Source organism: Geotrypetes seraphini, chromosome 5 (assembly GCF_902459505.1).
Source record: "Geotrypetes seraphini chromosome 5, aGeoSer1.1, whole genome shotgun sequence".
Taxonomy (NCBI): domain Eukaryota; kingdom Metazoa; phylum Chordata; class Amphibia; order Gymnophiona; family Dermophiidae; genus Geotrypetes; species Geotrypetes seraphini.
The window spans coordinates 109,576,866-109,599,076 of record NC_047088.1 but is presented as its reverse complement, the minus strand read 5'-3'; the positions used below and the strand labels follow the sequence as shown (position 1 = coordinate 109,599,076).

Genomic DNA, 22,211 nt, shown 5'->3' with positions numbered 1-22,211 from the left:
TGTTTTCAGATGTTTCCTAAATTCCTCATAAGTAGTGGGCGAAAGCAATTGTTCTAAGTCTTTACCCCATGATGCTGCTTGGTGCGAGAGAAGGGTTAGGGTTGAAAGAATCTTCTGCTTGCATTTCACATGAGTCTGACAATAATAAAGTCTTCTATTTCATCTAAACAAGGGGTGTCCACACTTTTTGGGCTTTTGAGCTACTTTTAAAATGACCAAGTCAAAATGATCTACCAACAATAAAATTTTAAAAAACACAAAGCACACTGTATGCAGCGAAAATGTTTATTATCATTTACATTCCAGGGTTTTTTTTCAAAGAGATCAAGGCAGATGACTTTATGCAATGTTACCTCCCTAACAACTATACAAAAATAGAAAAATATACCCCCTCATTTTTTATTAAACTACGATAGCGGTTTTTAGTGCAGGGAGCTGAGCTGAATGCCCCGCACTGCTCTCAATGCTCATAGGCTCCCTGTGCTAAAAACCGCTATTGCAGTTTAGTAAAAAGGGGGCCATAGTGCAAAATATAGATAGCAGATATAAATTCTCAAAACCAACACATTTTGATCACTAAATTGAAAATAAAATAATTTTCTTACTTTTGTTGTCTGATGATTTCATGAATCTCTGGCTGCACTTTCTTCTTCTGTCTGTGCATCCAATATTTGTTCCCTTCTTTCAGCCTCCTGTATGCTTCCTCTCCTCCAGACATCATCCCCTCCCCCAACTTTTTCTTCCTCTCTCCCTGCCCCTCCCCTTTCTTTCTCCCTACTCCCTACCCCCTTTCTTTCTGTCTGTCTTTCTCTCTCCATGCCCCCTTTCTTTCTGTCTTCCCTTTCTTTCTTTGTTTCCCTTCTTTCTTTCTGTCTCCCTGTCCCCAGTGGCGTACCAAGGGGGGGGGCGGGGGGGGGGCGGTCCGCCCCGGGTACCAAGCCCTGAGGGGGTGCTCCCGGTCCGGTCCAGTTACCCCCCCCTGCGCCGGGTGTCGCGTCTGGAAACAGCCTGCAGCAAGATCGCGATGCCAGAGATCTTTGCCTGCTTCGACTGTTTCCTCCGCCACGGTCCTGCCCCTCCTCTGATGTCAGAGGAGGGGCGGGACCGCGGCGGAGGAAACAGCCGAAGCAGGCAAAGATCTCTGGCATCGCGCGATCTTGTTGCAGGCTGTTTCCCCAGGGCAGTAGCGTACCAAGGGGGGCGAGGGGGAGGTCCATCCCGGGTGCCGCCTTAGGGGGGGTGCACAGCTGGCCCGGTCCCTATCGCGCTCCTACCCTCCCAGCGAAAGCAGCATCGGCGCCATTATCGAAAAAGGTAATGGCGCCAGGCCTTGGAGCACCAAGGCAGACCGCTTCTCCCCCCTCCCAGCCGAAACCCCGCTGACCATCCTATCTCTCTCCCCCCCAAGTGAACCTTTCTGACCCTCCCAGCGAAAGCAGCAAACCTCCCTCCAGAAGCGTCGGCTTTATCCTCCCTCTGCCGCATCACTGATGACGTCATCAGTAACGCGGCAGAGGGCGGAGAAAGCCGCGAAGGAGGTTTGCTGCTCTCGCTGGGAAGGTCGGAAAGGTTCACGGGGGGGGGGAGATAGGAGGGTCAGCGGGGGTTCGGCTGGGAGGGGGGAGAAGCGGACTGCCTCGGTGCTCCATTACCTTCTTCGGGCAGCAGCAGCGTTTACAATTCGCTGCTGTTGCCGGCTTCAGGCCTTGTTCTCTGCCGGGTCCTGCCTACTTCCAGTTTTCATGAAGACAGGACCCGACAGAGAGGAAGGCCTGAAGCGGGCAACATCAGTGAATTGTGAATGCTGCTGCTGCCCGATGAAGTTCAGGACATCAGGACATCGGGGAAGGAGCAGGGAGAAATCGGCTGCTGGCTTGGGGGTGAGGGTAGGGAAAGAATCGTGGAAGTGGAGAAATCGGCACGATGGCTTTGTGCAGGCTAGGGGGAGAGAGAAAGAAAGGAAAAAATAAAGAGGGGGGGCCAGGGGGAGAGAGAAAGAAAGGCAGAAAGAAAGAGGGGACCAAGGGGAGAGAAAGAAAGGCAGAAATAAAGAGGGGGACCAAGGGGAGAGAAAGAAAGGCAGAAATAAAGAGGGGGTCAAGGGGGAGAGAAAGAAAGGCAGAAAGAAAGAGGAGGGCCAGGGGGAGAGAGAAAGAAAGGCAGAAAGAAAGAGGGGGACCAAGGGGAGAGAAAGAAAGGCAGAAATAAAGAGGGGGGGTCAAGGGGGAGAGAAAGAAAGGCAGAAAGAAAGAGGGGGGCCAGGAGGAGAGAGAAAGAAAGGCAGAAATAAAGAGGGGAGCCAGGGGGAGAGAGAAAGAAGAAGGATCAGAAGAAGGATCAGAGACTCATGAAATCACCAGACAAAAAAGTAGGAAAAATGATTTTATTTTCAACTTAGTGATCAAAATGTGTCCGTTTTGAAAATTTATATCTGCTGTCTATATTTTGCACTATGGCCCCCTTTTACTAAACCGCAATAGAGTTTGTTAGCGCAGGGAGCCTATGAGCGTCGAGAGCAGCGTGGGGCATTCAGCGCAGCTCCCTACGCTAAAAACCGCTATCGCAGTTTAGTAAAAAGGGAGGGGGAATATTTGTCTATTTTTGTATAGTTGTTACTGAGGTGACATTGCATAAAGTCATCTGCCTTGACCTCTTTGAAAACCCGCGGAATATAAATGATAATTAACATTTTCTCTGCGTACAGCGTGCTTTGTGTTTTTAAAATTTTATTGTTGGTAGATCATTTTGACTTGGCCACAAAGGTAAGGGGGAGGGAGGGAGGGGAACTGCTGAAAGACATCTAATAATCCTTGCAGGCTTGACTGCAGGGAATTATTTTTGTAAAATCATGTTTTGTTATGTGACTGGCATTATCTAGACTTTAATTTCTATGAATGAATAGAATGAAAATGATATAAAATTACTTGCTTGTTTTTATGTGCGTGCGCTGAAGGAAAGTGGAGAGAGAGTGGGCTGAGGATGCTGAAGGGAAATGGGGAAGAGAGTGGGGAGAAGACGCTGATTTATAAATTGACAATTGTACAGAATATTGTTTCTTTTTATACTTTAATATAAACAATTCAAGGCTTGTGTGGATGGAATCAGGTGGTTTGCGGGGATGGGGACCGAGCTTACGGGGATTAGTCCAATAAAATTGTATTTTTTTATATCTCATTATTTGTTTTATTTTTATTTGTTAATTTATAAAGTGGTGATTGTTATGTATCAGTTTTTTCAAATTTACATCTACTGTCTTTATATTTTGCACTGTATTAGAGGACATGTGTTACTGTTTTTTGTGGTGTTGCATTGTATCCAGGGTCTGGTTTCTTGGCGGATCAGTTTAACTTTTGTCTACATATTTCTATTTTTAGTTTGTGATTATTCCATTTTGGGCGAGGGTGTATCTCTGTTCTGTGTGTATGAAAAAGACATAGTTTTCAGTTGGCATTGACTACAGGACCAATTGACTGTGCGGGATCTGGCTTGTTTAGTTTTACAATGTATGTGTTGCAAAAAAAAAAAAAAAAAAATTTTTTTACATGGGGGGGGGGGGGGGTGTCAAAAAATGATGGGCCCCGGGTGCCACATACCCTAGGTACGCCACTGCCTGTCCCCCTTTCTTTCTTTTTCCTTTCTTTCTGTCTCCCTGCCTGCCCCCTTCCTTTCTTTGTCTTTCTTTCCCCCTGCCCTCCCCCAAGCCACCGCTGCCATCGGGGAACAGGCCCTCAAGCCGCGCAATGCCGAGTTGTGAGCTCTCCCTGCTTCCCAACGCGGTAAACAGAATTACCGGGCCAACAGCCTTCCCATGATGTCAATTATGACATCGTAGAGGAAGTTCCAGGCCAGCCAGGCAGCGATTGGGGGGGAAGCTGGTTGGCCCGGTGCTTCTGTTTACCGCGTTGGGAAGCAGGTAGAATGCGAAGGCAACATGAGTCTATCACAGAATCCAAGCTCGATTCGCGTTGCCTTCATGATCTACTGGTCGATTGCAATCGACCTTTTGGGCACCCATGATCTAAACCAGTGGTTCCCAAACCTGTCCTGGGGGACCCCCAGCCAGTCAGGTTTTCAAGATATCCCTAATGAATATGCATGAGAGAGATTTGCATATAATGGAAGTGACAGGTATGCAAATCTCTCTCATGCATATTCATTAGGGATATCTTGAAAACCTGACTGGTTGGGGGGTCCCCCAGGACAGGTTTGGGAACCACTGATCTAAACAGTCCTCTGGAAACAAAATCAAAGTAAAGTACCAGGAAAGCTTTACACATTTGTTTTGATAATTAGTACAGAAGCCCATCTAACTTTCTCTCTCTCTCATCATGCCTCTCACAATTTTAAACAGTTTAGCATCAAAGTATTTTAGCTATTGATGCCCAAAATAGCTAATCATGGTCTTTTCTATGGTTTGTAGAAGCCTCCGATAATTGTATGTAAATGGATTACAACAAGCTCATCAATATTAAAATGAACACTCCTACTGATGCCCAGATGATGCACAAAATGAAGAGCCAGTTTTTAACGCTCTGAAATCTCTGACATGTCTAAAAGTGTTAAAAATGCGCCAAACAGCAGCTTTTTTAAAAAATGTGCACAGATGTTGTACATGTTACATATGCACAATATCTGTCCCCATTAAAAATTTTTCTTAAAGTTGTGCTGGAAACCCCCCCATGAAGATGGCCCATACCTCTCCCCCAACTTAAAAAAAAAAATTGGCAGCCCACTCCCTCCTGCCTCAACCACCTGGACCCCCCTTACACCCTAACCCTACCTTTAAACTGAAGATTAGCAGGAGGGATGCCCACTCCCTCCTGCCTGCAGGACCCCCTCTTCAAAATGGCGGGCCCTCCCCTTCCTGGTGCATCCTGAGATGCAATGGCAGGGGCTTATGACTCTGATTAGCCCAGGTACGCAACGCCATAGGAGAGGTCTTAGGCACCTGGGTCAATCAGGACCTCAGGCCCCTTCCCTGGCAGGAGGATTCTTCAAGGCTTCCCCTGCCAGCTCTGTGCATGTGTCAGTCACTTTCTCCAAAGACGGATCAGATGGGATTATAGCGGACCTCCATGAAACTCATTTGTATGCAAAATTGTTTCAATATCAATCACTGTTTTCAAATTGGACCATTTCCTGGCACAACAGTGACTCATAGGATTTTAACTGCAATTTTAGAGCATCCAGTACTGAGAGGGAATATTCTGCAAATGAGATTCTTGTTGTTACCTCTCTGCTTGAACAGTAATTTGAATGCTCTTTCCCCAGGATATGTCCCCTATTGTCTGGAATATGATCTGGAAAATTGCCTGAAGCAGAGAAAAAAGAAAGAGAGAGAAAGAGATCAGATGTGATTACAGTTGCAAGGCAAAAATTCATATCAGACTTCATCCCTATATTTCTGGAGCATGTGTGAAACATCTATATGCACTGTTAAACTCATTTCTTAAATCAGTGTCCTTCAAACTTTCTTGAGCCAGGGCACACTACAGTTAGTGGCCATGGCTCGAGACACGGACGTCGCCGTGATGATGTCATGTGCATGCGTATGCGCATGTGCAGAGGCCCTCCAAACTAGCCCTGAGACACCAGTGGGGGGTACCAACAGGGAAGAGGGCTGGAGAGAAGTTGAGGCGCTGGCTGATTGCCTACAGCAGTGTTTCTCAACTACTTCAAGCTAAATACCCCCTCAGTCTAATAAATATCAACTGAGTACCCCCAACCACAAACACTACCCAAGCTGTGCCCAAGACCCACCCAAGCTCCGCCCCAGATCCTGCCCCCTTTACTAATTGTAATGCAATTTTTTTCCATTCATTTTTCATATACACACAATATACACAGCAGATATAAATTCTCAAAACTGACACATTTTAATCATTATATTGCAAGGGACCTGGGGAGAGGAAGAAGCAATATGGATCGCTCTGAAAAGAGAAGATGGAACTTCTATCTACATGGGTGTAGTCTACTGACCTCCGACTCAATCGCAGCAAATTGATAAGGATCTGATTGTAGATATCCAAAAGTTTGGAAGGAAAGAGGAGGGTCTGCTGTTGGGAGATTTCAACCTGCCGGATGCGGACTGGAATGTTCCATCTGTAGAATCGGAAAGAAGTAGGGAGATTGTGGATGCCTTTCAAGAGGCTCTGCTCAGACAAATGGTGACGGAACCCACGAGGGAAAAAGCGATATTGGATCTGGTCCTCACAAATGGAGAGAGTATCTCTAATGTTCGAGTGGGTGCTCACCTGGGAAGTAGCAATCATCAAACGGTTTGGTTTGATATAATGGCTAAACTGGAGCGTGGCCGCATGATATTTAAAGTCCTAGATTTCAAACGTACAGACTTTAATGCAATGGGAAAGTACCTGAAGAAAGAGCTGTTAGGATGGGAGGACATAAGAGAAGTGGAAAGACAGTGGTCTAAGCTGAAAGGAGCGATAAAAATGGTTATGGACTTTTATGTGAAGAAAATCAATAAAAACAAGAGAAAAAGGAAGCCGATATGGTTCTCTAAACTAGTGGCGGAGAAAATAAAGGCGAAAGATTTGGCATTCATGAAATATAAAAAAAACCCAAGAAGAGGAGTGCAGAAAGGACTACAGGGTGAAACTGAAAAAAAACCAAGAGAGAGATACGTCTGGCAAAAGCACAGGCGGAAGAACAAATGGCTAAAAATGTAAAAAAGGGAGACAAAAATTTTTTCAGATATATTAGTGAAAGGAGGAAGATGAAAAATGGAATTGCTAAACTAAAAGATGCTGGGAACCGATATGTGGAGAGTCATGAGGAAAAAGCAAATGTGCTAAACAAATACTTCTGTCCTGTGTTCACAGAAGAAAATACTGGAGAAGGACCGAGATTGTCTGGCAAAGTTACACGAGAAAATGGAGTAGATTCTGCGCCGTTCACGGAGGAGAGTGTTTATGAGCAACTTGCAAAACTGAAGGTGGACAAAGCGATGGGACCAGATGGGAACCATCCCAGGATACTAAGGGAGCTCAGAGAGGTTCTGGCGAGTCCTATTAAAAACTTGTTCAACAAATCTCTGGAGACGGGAGTGATTCCTGGGGATTGGAGGAGAGTGGATATGGTCCCTATTCATAAAAGTGGCCACAGGGATGAAGCAGGAAACTACAGGCCGGTGAGCCTCACTTCAGTTGTTGGAAAAATAATGGAAGTGTTGCTGAAAGAACATAAGAACATAAGAACATAAGAAGCGCCATCTCCGGATCAGACCTTCGGTCCATCAAGTCCGGCGATCCGCACACGCGGAGGCCCTGCTAGGTATACACCTGGCTTATTTTATAGCCAACCATATCTTTATATGCCTCTCTCAAGGAGATATGCATCTAGTTTGCTTTTGAAGCCTAGGACTGTCGATTCCGCAATAATCTCCCCTGGGAGAGTATTCCAGATGTCAACCACTCTCTGTGTGAAGCAGAACTTCCTGATATTAGTCCTGAACTTGCCCCCCCTTAGCTTCATTTCATGTCCTCTTGTCCGTGTCAAATTGGACAATGTAAATAGTTTTTTCTGCTCTATTTTGTCGATTCCTTTCAGTATTTTGAAGGTTTCGATCATATCCCCACGCAGTCTCCTTTTCTCAAGGGAGAACAATCCCAGTGTTTTAAGTCGATCCTCATATTCCAGTTTCTCCATACCCTTCACTAGTTTAGTTGCTCGTCTCTGCACCCTCTCCAGCAGTTTTATATCCTTCTTTAAGTAGGGAGACCAATGTTGGACGCAGTATTCCAAGTGGGGTCTGACCATTGCCCTATAAAGCGGCATTATAACTTTCTCCGATCTACTCGAGATTCCTTTCTTTATCATGCCCAACATTCTATTTGCCTTATTTGCCGCTGCCGCGCATTGTGCCGACGGCTTCAGGGTCCTATCTATCAGTACACCCAGATCCCTTTCTTGTTCACTTTTTCCCAGAGTTGCACCTGACATTCTGTACTCGTATTCCTTATTTTTACTGCCTAAATGCATTACCTTGCATTTCTCCACGTTGAACTTCATCTGCCATTTCTCCGCCCATTTTTCTAACCGACACAAGTCGCTCTGGAGTTCCTCACTGTCCTCCTGCGATCTGATTGCCCGGCAGAGTTTTGTGTCGTCTGCAAACTTGATGATCTCACTGGATGTTCCGTTTTCCAGGTCATTGATATAAATATTAAAAAGGATCGGCCCAAGTACCGAGCCTTGGGGTACACCACTAGTCACTTTCTCCCAGTCGGAGAACTTCCCATTTATGCCCACTCTCTGCTTCCTGTTTTCCAGGCATTTGCCTATCCATCTTTGTATATCTCCCTCTATGCCATGGCTTTGTAGTTTCCTAAGAAGTCTTTTGTGTGGAACTTTGTCAAATGCTTTCTGGAAGTCCAAGTATATTATGTCCACCGGCTTTCCACTATCAATTTGCTCGTTCACGGTCTCAAAGAATTGGAGTAAATTCGTCAAACACGATTTCCCTTTCCTGAATCCATGTTGACTGGGTTTCATCAAGTCATGTGTGTCCAAGTGCTGAACTATGCTATCCTTGATCAGTGATTCAATCATCTTGCCGGGGACAGATGTAAGACTCACAGGTCTATAGTTGCCCGGTTCTCCTCTCGATCCTTTTTTGAAAATTGGCGTGACGTTCGCTTTCCTCCAGTCGTCTGGTATCTGACCAGTTCTGATTGACAGGTTTGCAAGTTTTTGCAGTAACTCTCCGATTTCGACCTTCAATTCCTTCAAGACTCTCGGGTGAATTTCATCCGGTCCAGGGGATTTGTCACTTTTAAGTTTGTCGATCTGGTAGTATATCTGATCTAAGTTCACTTCAACTGTGGTGAGGCTGTCCTTTATTTCTCCTGTAAACAGTTTCTCCACTTCAGGTATTGTTGAGGTGTCCTCCTTCGTAAAGACAGACGCAAAGAAGGAATTTAGTTTGTCTGCGATTTGTTTATCTTCCTTGATGTACCCTTTTCTTCCCATGTCGTCCAAGGGTCCCACTGCCTCTTTTGCAGGTTTTTTCCCTTTCACGTATCTAAAGAAGGGCTTGAAGTTTTTGGCCTCCCGGGCTATTTTTTCCTCATAGTCCTGTTTTGCATCCCTCACCGCCTTGTGACATTTCTTCTGTTCATCTTTATGTTTGTTCCAGGCTTCGGTTGTCTTCGTGCATTTACACTTCCTTGAATTTAATGGGTTACAGGATCCAAGGCAACATGGCTTTACAAAAGGGAAATCGTGCCAAATGAACCTGATTTAATTTTTTGATTGGGTGACCAGAAAGCTGAATCGAGGACATATGCTAGATGTAATTTACATAGATTTCAGCAAAGCCTTTGATTTAGTTCCTCATAGGAGGCTGTTGAACAAACTTGAAGGGCTGAAGTTAGGACCCAAAGTAGTGAACTGGGTTAGAAACTGGCTGTCGGACAGACACCAGAGGGTGGTGGTTAATGGAAGTCGCTCGGAGGAAGGAAAGGTGAGTAGTGGAGTCCCTCAGGGTTCGGTGCTGGGGGCAATCCTGTTCAATATGTTTGTGAGTGACATTGCTGAAAGGTTAGAAGGAAAAGTGTGCCTTTTTGCAGATGATACCAAGATTTGTAACAGAGTATACATCGAAGAGAGAGTGGAAAATATGAAAAAGGATCTGCAAAAGTTAGAGGAATGGTCTAATGCCTGGGAACTAAAATTCAATGCAAAGAAATGCAGAGTAATACATTTGGAGATTAATAATCGGAAGGAACTGTATATGCTGGGAGGAGAGAAGCTGATATGCACGGACGGGGAGAGGGACCTTGGGGTGATAGTGTCCGAAGATCTAAAAGGTAAAAAAACAGTGTGACAAGGCAGTGGCTGCTGCCAGAAGGATGCTGGGCTGTATAAAGAGAGGCGTAGCCAGTAGAAGGAAGAAGGTGTTGATGCCCCTGTACAGGTTATTGGTAAGGCCCCACTTGGAGTATTGTGTTCAGTTTTGGAGACTGTATCTGGCGAAGGACGTAAGAAGACTTGAAACTGGCCAGAGGAGGGCGACGAAAATGATAGAAAGCTTGTGCCAGAAGACATATGAGGAGAGACTGGAAGCCCCGAATATGTATACCCTAGAGGAAAGGAAAGACAGGGAAGATATGATTCAGACGTTCAAATACTTGAAGGGTATTAACGTAGAACATAATCTTTTCCAGAGAAAGGAAAAAGGTAAAACCAGAGGACATAATTTGAGGTTAAGGGGTGGTAGATTCAAAGGCAATGTTAGGAAATTCTACTTTACGGAGAGGGTGGTGGATGCCTGGAATGCGCTTCCGAGAGAGGTGGTGGAGAGTAAAACTATGACTGAGTTCAAAGAAGCGTGGGATGAACACATAGGATCTAGAATCAGAAAATATTAAAAACTGAACTAAGGCCAGTACTGGGCAGACTTGCACGGTCTGTGTCTTTATATGGCCATTTGGTGGAGGATGGGCTGGGGAGGGCTTCAATGGCTGGGAGGTTGTACATAGGCTGGAGTAGGTTTTAATGGAGATTTCGGCAGTAGGAACCTAAGCACAGTACCGGGTAGAGCTTTGGATTCTTGCCCAGAAATAGCTAAGAAGAAAAAAATAAAAAAAATTTAAATTGAATCAGGTTGGGCAGACTGGATGGACCATTCGGGTCTTTATCTGCTGTCATCTACTATGTTACTATGCTACTATGTTAAAGCCTTTTCTATTTTGATTTTTCTGTATTGGAATTGGAATTTGTAAGGTGTGGGGATGTGCATCTCTTCTCATATTTTACATAGTACAGAGGTAATACATTTCTGTTTTCTATTCTCATGTGTTCTACTGCATAGAAGGTTTATCATACTGGGGCTCAGGTTTTGTCTGTATATTTATATTTCTAATTTTTAGTTACTTATTCTGTATTTGTTGAGAACCTGTTTTGGTAGCAGTGAAGCTTATGTTGTTTTCCCCCTAGGAGGCGATGGTGTATTGGTATTTTAGATCTTAGTATGATAGTTATTGAAGTGCTGTCTCTTTATAGACAGGGTTGTTGTTTGAGCTCTTTCAGTTCTGTAATAGCATGACAAGCTTGATTTATAGGTTCCTAATGTGTTTTTGCAGGATACTGTGGCTGTTAGCATAAGAGTTTGCAGCTTCTCAGTGCACTGGATTTTTGTGGTATAATCCCAGTTTGTGATGAGCTTCATGTTCACCAAAATGTGACTATTTCTTTTTTGGTGATGGCTGGGGAAGGAAAGTTGGCTCCTATGGCTGGAGACAGAGAATACTGAAGAGTGTTCTTTACTTTCATTTACTAGCAAAGTGATATGAACTTACTAGTCTGGACTGATCTAGCAGGATGATGAGGAAGTAATTCTTTTTTTTTTGTTTTGTTTGGGAGAGAACACAACTTTTAGTTGTTCAGCTTGCCACAAGGTCAGAATTAATGCACCTCAATGAAACCTGCTAAAGGGCATTTCAGGGTCAGAACATAAGAGATGCCACTGCTGGGTCAGGCCAGTGGTCCATTGTGCCCAGCAGTCCACTCACGCAGCGGCCCTTTTGGTCAAAGACCAGTGCCCTAACTGAGACTAGCCTTACCAGCGTACATCCTTGTTCAGTAGGAACTTGTCTAACTGTCTTGAATCCATGAGGGTGTTTTCCCGTATAATAGCCTATGGGAGAGCGTTCCAGTTTTCTACCACTCTCTGGGTGAAGAAGAACTTCCTTACGTTTGTACAGAATTTATCCCCTTTCAACTTTAAAAAGTGCCCTCTCGTTCTCCCTACCTTGGAGAGGGTGAACAACCTGTCCTTATCTACTAAGTCTATCCCCTTCAGTATCTTGAATGTTTCGATCATGTCCCCTCTCAATCTCCTCTTTTAAAGGGAGAAGAGGCCCAGTTTCTCTAATCTGTCACTGTACGGCAGCTCCTCCAATCCCTTAACGATCTTAGTCGTTCTTCTCTGGACCCTTTCGAGTAGTACCCTGTCCTTCTTCATGTATGGTGACCAGTGCTGTACGCAGTACTCCAGGTGAGGGTGCACCATGGCCCAGTACAGCAGCATGATAACCTTTTCCGATCTGTTCGTGATCCCATTCTTTATCATTCCTAGCATTCTGTTTGCCCTTTTCGCTGCCGCCGCACATTGTGTAGATGGCTTCATCGACTTGTCGATCAGAACTCCTAAGTCCCTTTCCTGGGAGGTCTCTCCCAGTACTGCCCCGGACATCCTGTACTCTTGCCTGAGATTTTTCTTACCGACATGCATTACTTTACATTTATCCAAGTTGAATCTCATCTGCCATGTTGATGCCCATTCCTCGAGCCTGGTTATGTCACGTTGTAGATCTTCGCAATCCCCCTGCGTCTTCACTACTCTGAATAACTTCGTGTCGTCCGCAAATTTAAACACCTCACTCGTTGTACCTATGTCCAGATTGTTTATAAAGATGTTGAAGAGTACGGGTCCAAGCACCAAGCCCTGCGGCACCCCACTGGTGACGCTCTTCCAGTCTGAGTATGCCCATTTACCCCCACTCTCTGTTTTTTATGCTCGAGCCAGTTTTTAATCCACGTGAGTATTTCTCCCTCGGTTCCATGGCTCGCAATTTTCCAAAGTAGTCATTCATGCAGAACCTTGTCGAACGCCTTCTGAAAGTCCAGATATACAATGTCAACCGGGTCACCCTTATCTATCTGCCTGTTTACTCCCTCGAAGAAGTGCAGCAAGTTTGTCAAACAAGATCTGCCTTTGCTGAAACCATGCTGGCTGGTCCTCATCAGACTGTTTCCGTCAAGGTGATTAATGCAGTCCTTTATCAGTGCCTCTACCATCTTTCCTGGTACCGAGGTCAGACTCACCGGTCTGTAGTTTCCCGGATCTCCCCTCGAACCTTTTTTTAAGATCGGCGTAACATTCGCCATCTTCCAGTCCTCCGGAATCTTTCCTGTTTTGATCGACAGATTGGCTATTAGTTGAAATACAGCTATGGTCCTTTTCAGTTCCTTGATGACCCTCGGATGGATGCCATCCGGTCCCGGGGATTTATCGCTCTTAAGCCTATCAATCTGCCTGCATACCTCTTCTAGACTGACCATCAATCCTGTCAGTTTCCCGTTTTCACTTCCAGCATATAGCCTGATGGGTTCCGGTATGCAAAAAAATGTGTTCAGTCTATCAGCAATTTCTTTGACCTCCTTTAGCTCTCCCTTTATTCCTTGGTCATCCAATGGTCTCACCGCTTCCTTTGCGGGTCGTTTTTCTTTAATATATCGAAAGAACAGCTTGAAGTTTTTCGACTCCTTGGCTATTTTTTCCTTGTAGCCTCTTTTTGCCACTTTTACCGCCTTATGGCACCTGCTTTGGTGTTGTTTATGCTTATTCCAGTTTTCATCCATTTTTGATCTTTTCCATTCCTTAAACAAGGTATTTTTGTCTTTGAACGCTTCCTTAACCTCTACAGTGAGCCATGATGGTTCTTTATTCTTTTTCCTCTTTGATCCCTTGTTGATACGTGGTATATATAGATTTTGCGCCTCGGTGACCTTATCCTTAAAAAAAGACCAAGCTTACTCCAGCGTTCTTATAGTATTTATCCTCTTCTTAATTTTCTTCTCCACCATGCGTCTCATCCCTTCTTAGTTTCCTTTTTGGAAGTTTAGGGCCGTGGCCGTCATTCTGGGCCGATATTTCACCCCTATTTCCAGGTTGAAGCGTATCATATTGTGATCACTGTTTCCCAGCGTCCCTTCTACTTCCTGTGCTGGTCCTCGCAGCCCATTTAGAACTAAGTCCAGAATTGCGTTTCCTCTTGTGTTTTCCTTGACAAGTTGTTCCAGGAAGCAATCACCTACAGTTTCTAGGAACTTGGTCTCTCTAGCACAACCAGAGGTGCCTAGGTTCCATTCTATTCCCGGAGAGTTGAAGTCGCCCATGACAACTGCATTGCCTCCCTTGCAGTTGCGTTCAATCTAATCCATCATTTCTTCATCAATTTCTTTGGACTGCCCTGGGGGTCTGTAGTAGATGCCTATCCTCATTTCTGGTCCATTTGTTCTTGGAATTTTGATCCATAGAGACTCTAACTTATCTGTCCGTTGTGGCATGTTCTCTCCAGTAGATTCAATTCCCTCTTTCACTTTGTCTCTGTGGTATAGTTTGTATCCCAGTATCACCGTGTCCCAGACATTTTCATCAGTCCACCATGTTTCCGTGATGCCGATGATGTCAACATCATCCTTTTGTGCCACAGCTTCTAGTTCACCCATTTTATTTCTAAGGCTTGGTGCTTGGACCTGTGCTCTTTAACATCTTTATAAATGATCTGGACATAGGTACGACAAGCGAGGTGATTAAATTTGCGGATGATACGAAGTTATTCAGAGTAGTAAAGACGCAGGGGGATTGCGAAGATCTGCAACATGACATAATCAAGCTCGAGGAATGGGCATCGACATGGCAGATGAGGTTCAACGTGGATAAGTGTAAAGTGATGCATGTCGGTAACAAAAATCTCATGCACGAATACAGGATGTCCGGGGCGGTACTTGGAGAGACTTCCCAGGAAAGGGACTTGGGAGTTCTGATCGACAAGTCGATGAAGCCATTGATACAATGTGCGGCGGCAGCAAAAAGGGCAAACAGAATGCTAGGAATGATTAAAGAAGGGGATCACGAACAGGCAGAGAAGGTTATCATGCCGCTGTACCGGGCCATGGTGCACCCTCACCTGGAGTACTGCGTCCAGCACTGATTGCCGTACATGAAGAAGGACACGGTACTACTCAAAAGGGTCCAGAGAAGAGTGACTAAGATGGTTAAGGGGCTGGAGGAGCTGCCGTACAGTGAAAGATTAGAGAAACTGGGCCTCTTCTCCCTCGAACAGAGGAGATTGAGAGGGGACATGATCGAAACATTCAAGATACTGAAGGGGATAGACTTAGCAGATAAGGACAGGTTGTTCACCCTCTCCAAAGTAGGGAGAACAAGAGGGCACTCTCTAAAGTTGAAAGGGGATAGATTCCGTACAAACATAAGGAAGCTCTTCTTCACCCAGAGAGTGATAGAAAGCAGGAACGCTCTTCCAGAGGCTGTTATAGGGGAAAACACCCTCCAAGGATTCAAGACAAAGTTAGACAAGTTCCTACTGAACAAGAATGTGCGCTGGTAGGGCTAGTCTCAGTTAGGGTGCTGGTCTTAGACCAGAGGGCCGCTGCGTGAGCGGACTGCTGGGCATGATGGACCACTGGTCTGACTCAGCAGTGGCAAATCTTATGTTCTTATGTTCATTCATGTACATACACTTGAGTTTGCAGCCTGTTTCCTTCTTGCATGTCCTTCCCTCTTGTGTCTCTTTCGGTCTGTCCTGTCTGTGATCTGGTGAGTCCTCCCCTCCATCTTCCTACATGGTATCCTCCGGGTATACCGGTTCCTGAATCATCGACACTCTCTCTCTCGGTTGAAGTCGGCTTTCTCTTCTTCCTAGTTTAAAAAATTCTCAACTTCTCTCTTGATGTTGCTTGCAAGTAGCCTCGTTCTGTCTCTGCTGAGGTGGAGTCCATCCTTCCTGAATAGCTTGCTCTTCCCCCAGAATGTTGTCCAGTTGCGCACAAAGTGGAATCCTTCTTCCTCACACTAGCGCCACATCCACACATTGATTGCTTGCAGCTCCATCTGTCTCTTCTCATCCGTCCTGGGTACCGGCAGGATCTCCGAGAATGCTATTCTCTGTTTTCTGGTCTTCAGATTCTCTCCTAGCATCCGGAACTGGTCCTTCAGTACTTCTCTGTTGTAGTTCCTGTTGCTCATGTTGTTCGTCCCCACATGGATCACCACTGCCGTGTCCTCTTCTTCCATACTATCAACAATCCTATCGATGCGGCTCACTATGTCTTTTACTTTAGCTCCGGGTAAACAGGTCACCAGTTGATCCAGTCTTCCTCCCGCTATGTGGCTGTCAACTTGCCTGATGATAGAGTTCCCCATGACGATTGCTCTCCTCTCTATCTTCTCTTGATTCTCCAGTTGCAGGTCCGTGTCCCTGGTGTATGTCCATCTCTCCAGCCATAGGTCCATGTCCTTTGTTAATAAACATGTCCTCTCATCCTGGCGATTGTCTTCTTGTGGGTTCCCTCTGCTGCTTCCAGATCCTGCTGCTGTGTGCTCCATTTCCTCCTGTTGTCCGTCTACTGGTCCACAATCTCTGTAGGCATATCCTGGCAGTCTCACTGTAGTTGGTGCTTTCCCACGGCCTCCCTGTATGCCTCTTCTATGAATTTCTCCAGGTCTCGGACTTCTTCCTTGATGGAGTGCTCCGTCTTGATCATCTCTGTATCTCTGTCTTCTTCCTCCACTGCATGAAGTGCCTCCAATTCCAGTATCCTGCTCTCCAGGAGTCTGACTTGCTTCCTCAAGTTTTCCAGTTTTCCACATCGAGCGCATACGTAAGACCGCCTCTCAGAAGGGAGGTAGTCATACATATGGCAGACGGTGCAGAAAATTGGGTAGCTCAACATCCTGCTTCTGTCTGCTGCCTCCGTTACTGCCCGCTTGCAGGTTTCCTGTGGATGTTTTCTGTGTCTGATGTTGATGTCTACTTGTCCTGCTGTGTCTTCTGTGTTCATCTGGTTATGTCCTCAGTGTCTGCCTGGTTGTGTATCCTTTGTGTTTGCTTTGTCCTCTGTGCCTGCTGTATGCTCTGTGCCCCTTGTGTCTGCCTGGTTGTGTGCCTCTGTACCTGCTGGGTCCGCCTAGTTGAATGTCCTCTGCGTCCGCTGTGGTCTCCCTCTGCTCCTCTTTAGTGGTGGCTCTTCCCTTCTCAAGGCCCTTCGCAAAGGTGCTCTCGCTACGGCGAGCGCCTTTAACGCTCGCCTTCTACGTGCACCGAATGGCTGAGTGCCGTTAGCCCCTCCCCTTTTAAGGGGGAGCTCCAGGTCCACTGCGGGTGACGTCAGTGGGTGGGAGGAGCTACCTCTCGCCGCAGCCCCTCACCCTCACCCTCTGCCTCTTCTCCTGCTCCTTCCCTTCTGCCTCCTTGTGTCTCCTCTTTCCTCTCTTCCGCCTATCTCCTCTCTCCTCAGCCCGACTTCTGCCTGCCCCGATCTCAGACAAGCTGGATCTATGATCTGTTAGCCCATCCCCTTTTAAGGGGGAGGTCTGGGTCCGCTGTGGGTGATGTCAGGGGGTAGGCGGAGCTTCCTCTCGCCGCAGCCCCTCACCCTCTGCCTTCTCTCCTGCTCCTTCCCTTCTGCCTCCTCGTGTCTCCTCTTTCCTCTCTCCTCGGCCCGACTTCTGCCTGCCCTGATCTCGGACAAGCTGGAGTTTAAAATTATACAGAGAGAGGTGAATTTCAATCACTTTTCATATTCAGTTAAGTGGTGATGCCCAATAGCAGGTAACTTTTCTGTATGAATTTGTACACTTATGTTTAGTGGCACTTGTGCATTAACAGATGCTGAATATACATACAATTTTATACAGATGAACTATTTTTAGAAAGTTATATGGCTGCCAACCTTATTAATTAATTAATGTGAGCAACCATTAAGACTTATGCTGTTGTAGCCGAGATCTAGTTACTAATAACTAGTATTAACAGCAAAATGACACATCTTAACTGTAGCCCTTAATGATAATCATGCCTCTATTTATTTAAATAATATCTGTGCAGCTATAGTTGTCTGTACATGTATGTCTATGTATATCAAGTTTAAGTTTCAAGTTTACTCAGTTCTTTTTTTTTAATTCATTTATTATAATTTCAACAAAATAAGCTTATTGAACAAACAAAAGTTTTTCCAGTTTACAATATAAAAAGAAAAATGTACTTATTTCAAATTTTTAAATACATATAAACTTTTGAGTAGTCCACATTAGGGGAGAGAAACAATTTACATGTCATTGGGATTGGAAAAATAAAAAGATTTAGGGCTCCTTTTACAAAGGTGTGTTAGGGCCTTAACGCACGGAATAGTGAGAGCTAAAATGCCGTGCACACTAGCCGCTACCTTCTCCTCATGAGCAGGCAGTAGTTTTTCGGGTAGCGAGCGCTAATCCGGTGCGTGCGCTAAAAACGCTAGCGCACCTTTGTAAAAGGAGCCCTTAGAAAATTAACAGAAATCAAATTAGTAGCTTGTCTACATTTTCAAGTCGGACCAGTAGATTGGGATCATTTGAAACTCTGCATTGTCACTCCCTTCCCTTCCAAAAAAAAAAAAAAAACTGCAATTGGGAAGGTTCATAAAAAACAGGTATTCTGACCCAAGTAAATCACACATTTACAAGGATAACACAATTGAAATTTTGCCCCCAATGTTAACATTTTCTTTCAGTTCCAGGAATCTTTTCCATCTTGTTTGTGTCGTTCTAGAGACATCTGAAAATATAGAAATCTTGCCATCCATATAGGAGACTTCTTTTAGCCTAAAAAATAGGTGAAGAAGTGCTTCCTTATCTTGTAGAAATACATATATCACTAGAAGCGTTGTTTGAAGTACAACTTCTTCTGAAGTCTCCAAAATTCTAGATAGATCCATGGGGTCTAACAAGTCAACATTAGTTAGTTAGTTTTCTATACCGTTCACCCAAGGGAGCCCAGAACGGTTTACATGAATTTATTCGGGTACTCAAGTATTTTTCCCCGTCTGTCCCGATGGGCTCACAATCTATCTAATATAGCTGGGGTAATGGAGGGATTAAGTGACTTGCCCTGGGTCACAAGGAGCAGCATGGGTTTTGAACCCACAACCCCAGGTTGCTGAGGCTGTAGCTTTAACCACTTCGCCACACTCTCACTGCCAGAACAACCTCTGAAGAGGAAGGTTTTTTTAACAGAAACTGGTATAAAATATATTATATGTAGAGGAGGAAGCCCATCTTCAGGGTATTTAAAGACTTCTTTCAAAAATTTATAAAACAGCTCTTTTAGGAACATTGTAAGTGTTTTTGGGAAATTCAAAATTCTTAAATTCAACTGTTTGGTATAATTCTCCATATTTTCCATTTTCCTCAAAAGCACCAATTTGTCCTGGATAATTGAAGTACAAGAAGATTGAACTCCTTGAACAGATTGTTCTAAGGATTTAATTTTCTCCCCTTGGATTTTTAAATCCTCTTCAAACTTTTCCATTTTCACAGTTTGATTTTGCACAAGTGGTGAGATTCCCAGACATACCTTGTGGAGGGAATCCAATGCAGTCCAAATTGATTCCCATGTAATTTCAGCAGGCCTCTCAAGGTGTTGAAAAGTTGGCAATTCCCCTCGCACTGCTGGAATTCCTGTAGCCTCTTTTGGTGTAGATAATCCGGTCGTAGAATCCTGGGGAGCCAGCAAGCCCGATAGCTCCGCAGACAGCGTTGCTTCCGCTGTTTGCGTTGCAGCCAGCATTCCTCTTTCATCCAGCTGTGAAGGAGGCACTGGTCCCGTGGGGCTGAGCGAGATTTCGCTCCCTAACGCTGATGCTTCCCTTGCGTCTGGCTCTGCAGGAACACCCCGAGGTGAAGACGAGAAGAAGCTGGTGATCACTCCCTGTTGCGGTACAGTAGGTTCTGGCAGTTGGGCTACTGCCGCTCTACCTCTTCTCTTAGGCATAGTATTAAGCTCCGCAGAGCTATCAGGAAAGGTTCAAATATCGAGCAGGAGCTGCAGTCACCGTGTCCTACTACCAAGACACCATCTTTTTCTCTGCCTGTTTACTCAGTTCTTAATATACCACTTATCAAGTATGTATAAAAAAGCATGTATAAAATGTTTGTATAAAAAGCAAATTGACATGATATATAAGGAAAGAAAGGAAGAAATACAATATTTATTGTTTTTAAAGAGAATACAAAGGGGGAATATGGTTAAAATTTAGAGTAATAAAGGAAATCTCTTAAAATTATAAATGATAAATTATAGGTGTCTCAAAATAGGAATGTTTTGAAGTTGGATTTGAATTTGTCTATTAAAGATTCTTGACAAAGATGCAAAGGCATAGCATTCCATAATGTGGGTGCTGTTACTGAAAAAATGGATGTTCGTGTTGTGTCATAAGAATAGCCTTACTGGGTCAGACCAGTGGTCCATCAAGCCCAGTAGCCCGTTCTGATGGTGGCCAATCCAGGTCACTAGTACCTGGCTAAAACCCAAGGAGTAGCAATATTCCATGCTACTGTTCCAGGGCAAGCAGTAGCTTCCCCCATGTCTTTCTCAATAACAGACTATGGACTTTTCCTCCAGGAAATTGTCCAAACCTTTCTTAACAAAAAGTCATAAAGAAGGGACAGATAGAAAATTTTGATTATTTGATTATAGTGTTCTTGAAAGGTTATATGGCAAGAGTAGTTTGTCAATAAATGCTGGAGAGTTGTATTGTCTAGATGCGAGATGGTGAGTGATAGGTAGATTGGAGAGCATGTAAGTGAGCCATGAAGTTCAAATATAACAGACCACTTCCCTGAAGAAGTTCAATGAAGCACTGGCCATGTCAGCAGGCGGTCCATTTCTTAACCAACAAAGTTAAATGCACAGTTCAATATTCTCTAAGAAAGGTTTAGTATTAATCAAAGGACCGATGATGATTAAATGTATATATGATGTAGTAATTTATATACTGCTCATTTAAAACAATTAACTTTGATGGTCCTTTTACTATTTCATAAGAACATAAGAATTTCTGCTGCTGGGTCAGACCAGTGGTCCATCGTACCCAGCAGTCCACTCCCGCGGCGGCCCTTAGTTCAAAGACCAGTGCCCTAACTGAGTCTAGCCTTACCTGCATACGTTCTGGTTCAGCAGGAGCTTGTCTAATGTTGCCTTGAATCCCTGGAGGGTGTTTTCCCCTATAACAGCCTCCGGAAGAGCGTTCCAGATTTCTACCACTCTCTGGGTGAAGAAGAACTTCCTTACGTTTGTACGGAATCTATCCCCTTTTAACTTTAGAGAGTGCCCTCTCGTTCTCTCTACCTTGGAGAGGGTGAACAACCTGTCTTTATCTACTAAGTCTATTCCCTTCATTATCTTGAATGTTTCAATCATGTCCCCTCTCAGTCTCCTCTTATCAAGGGAGAAGAGGTCCAGTTGATATATGTTATTAGAATAAGGATTGGTTCTGGAAATCTAATCACAAAGGTCTGAGATTTGTTTTGTTGAAATGGTTAAATTTGATGAGACTTCTGAGATCCTAATTATATGATTTGAAAATTTCCCTGCAAGCATAAATATAGCCCCTGTTTAATTGAATTTCTGTAAATACACACTCACACTTACTTGTGAATGCTCCCTCAGGACAGGAGGTTTCATTGCACACAAAATACTCCACTCTGACTGGTTCCCAAGATTTCCTGTAGGATCACACACCAGTGACACCCGGCTAGGCTGCAAACACACAAATCAAATAACAAAACAAAACAAAACAAAACAATATAATCCATTAAATATGTTTCTGTTCAGATAAGAAGATCCTTTCATAGGGATTCATATCCAAGAATGTTTCATCTGTATGTATTGTTACAGTATGAGTTTGTTATGACATATTCATGATTAAGATGCAGTAAGGATCTGAAACAGGACTTTTGGGCCAATGTAATAAAAAATATTCTTCGCTTGGCATAGTAATTTTTGTCTGGTTTTTTTTGCATTAACATGTCTTCTCGAGTAGTAAGGATGTTAGCAAATGCAAAATCTATATTAATTGGGACTGAATGCACTGCATTGATTTTAGAACAATTGGCATAATGTATGTATACAAAATGTATGCTAATGAACTCTATATGAAAGTACTTCTGATTAGATAATGACACAGTGACAATATTCATCACTGTTCTGTCCCCGCGGATAACGCGGGAAACCCATCTCCATGTCATTCTTTAAGGAGAAAGAGATGAATCAGAGTATGAATGGGCACAACCACTGATCCTCAAGCCTTGAATTGAAGAATGCTGGTGTAGAAGGACTGAGGTTGAGAGAGGCATTAAAGAATGATATGGGATGGTTTATGGGAATGGAGATGAGTATTGTCACCATATCATTCTCTACTTCTGATGCAGCAAATTAGTGTAAAGTTAGCACAGTTATTTGCTTCCTCGATAATGCTGAATCTTTACTTAACCTCTTGAGGAAGTCAATGGAAAATAAAAATCAGTCACCAAAGACTGAATTTCCTCAAGCTGGGAACTCTTGGCGATGGGACTATAAATTTTGGGATCTCCAAATAAAACATTCTCTGATCTCAGGCCTTTTACA

General features: G+C 44.3%; 1 protein-coding gene across 2 annotated transcripts in view; it reads right to left on the bottom strand.

The window, feature by feature from the left end:
* The window catches only part of LOC117361442 (integrin alpha-M-like), a 122,328-nt gene that overhangs the window by 21,693 nt on the left and 78,424 nt on the right, over nt 1-22,211 (bottom strand). For both annotated transcript variants that reach the window (XR_004539651.1, XM_033946785.1), the window contains exons 21-22: nt 21,237-21,344; nt 5,233-5,312 (exon numbers count right to left, since the gene is read on the bottom strand). Coding sequence is in view for 1 of the 2 variants with exons in the window: in XM_033946785.1 (XP_033802676.1) it covers nt 5,233-5,312; nt 21,237-21,344 (188 nt within the window). In the remaining variant the exon portion in view is untranslated. The remainder of the gene's footprint in view (nt 1-5,232; nt 5,313-21,236; nt 21,345-22,211) is intronic.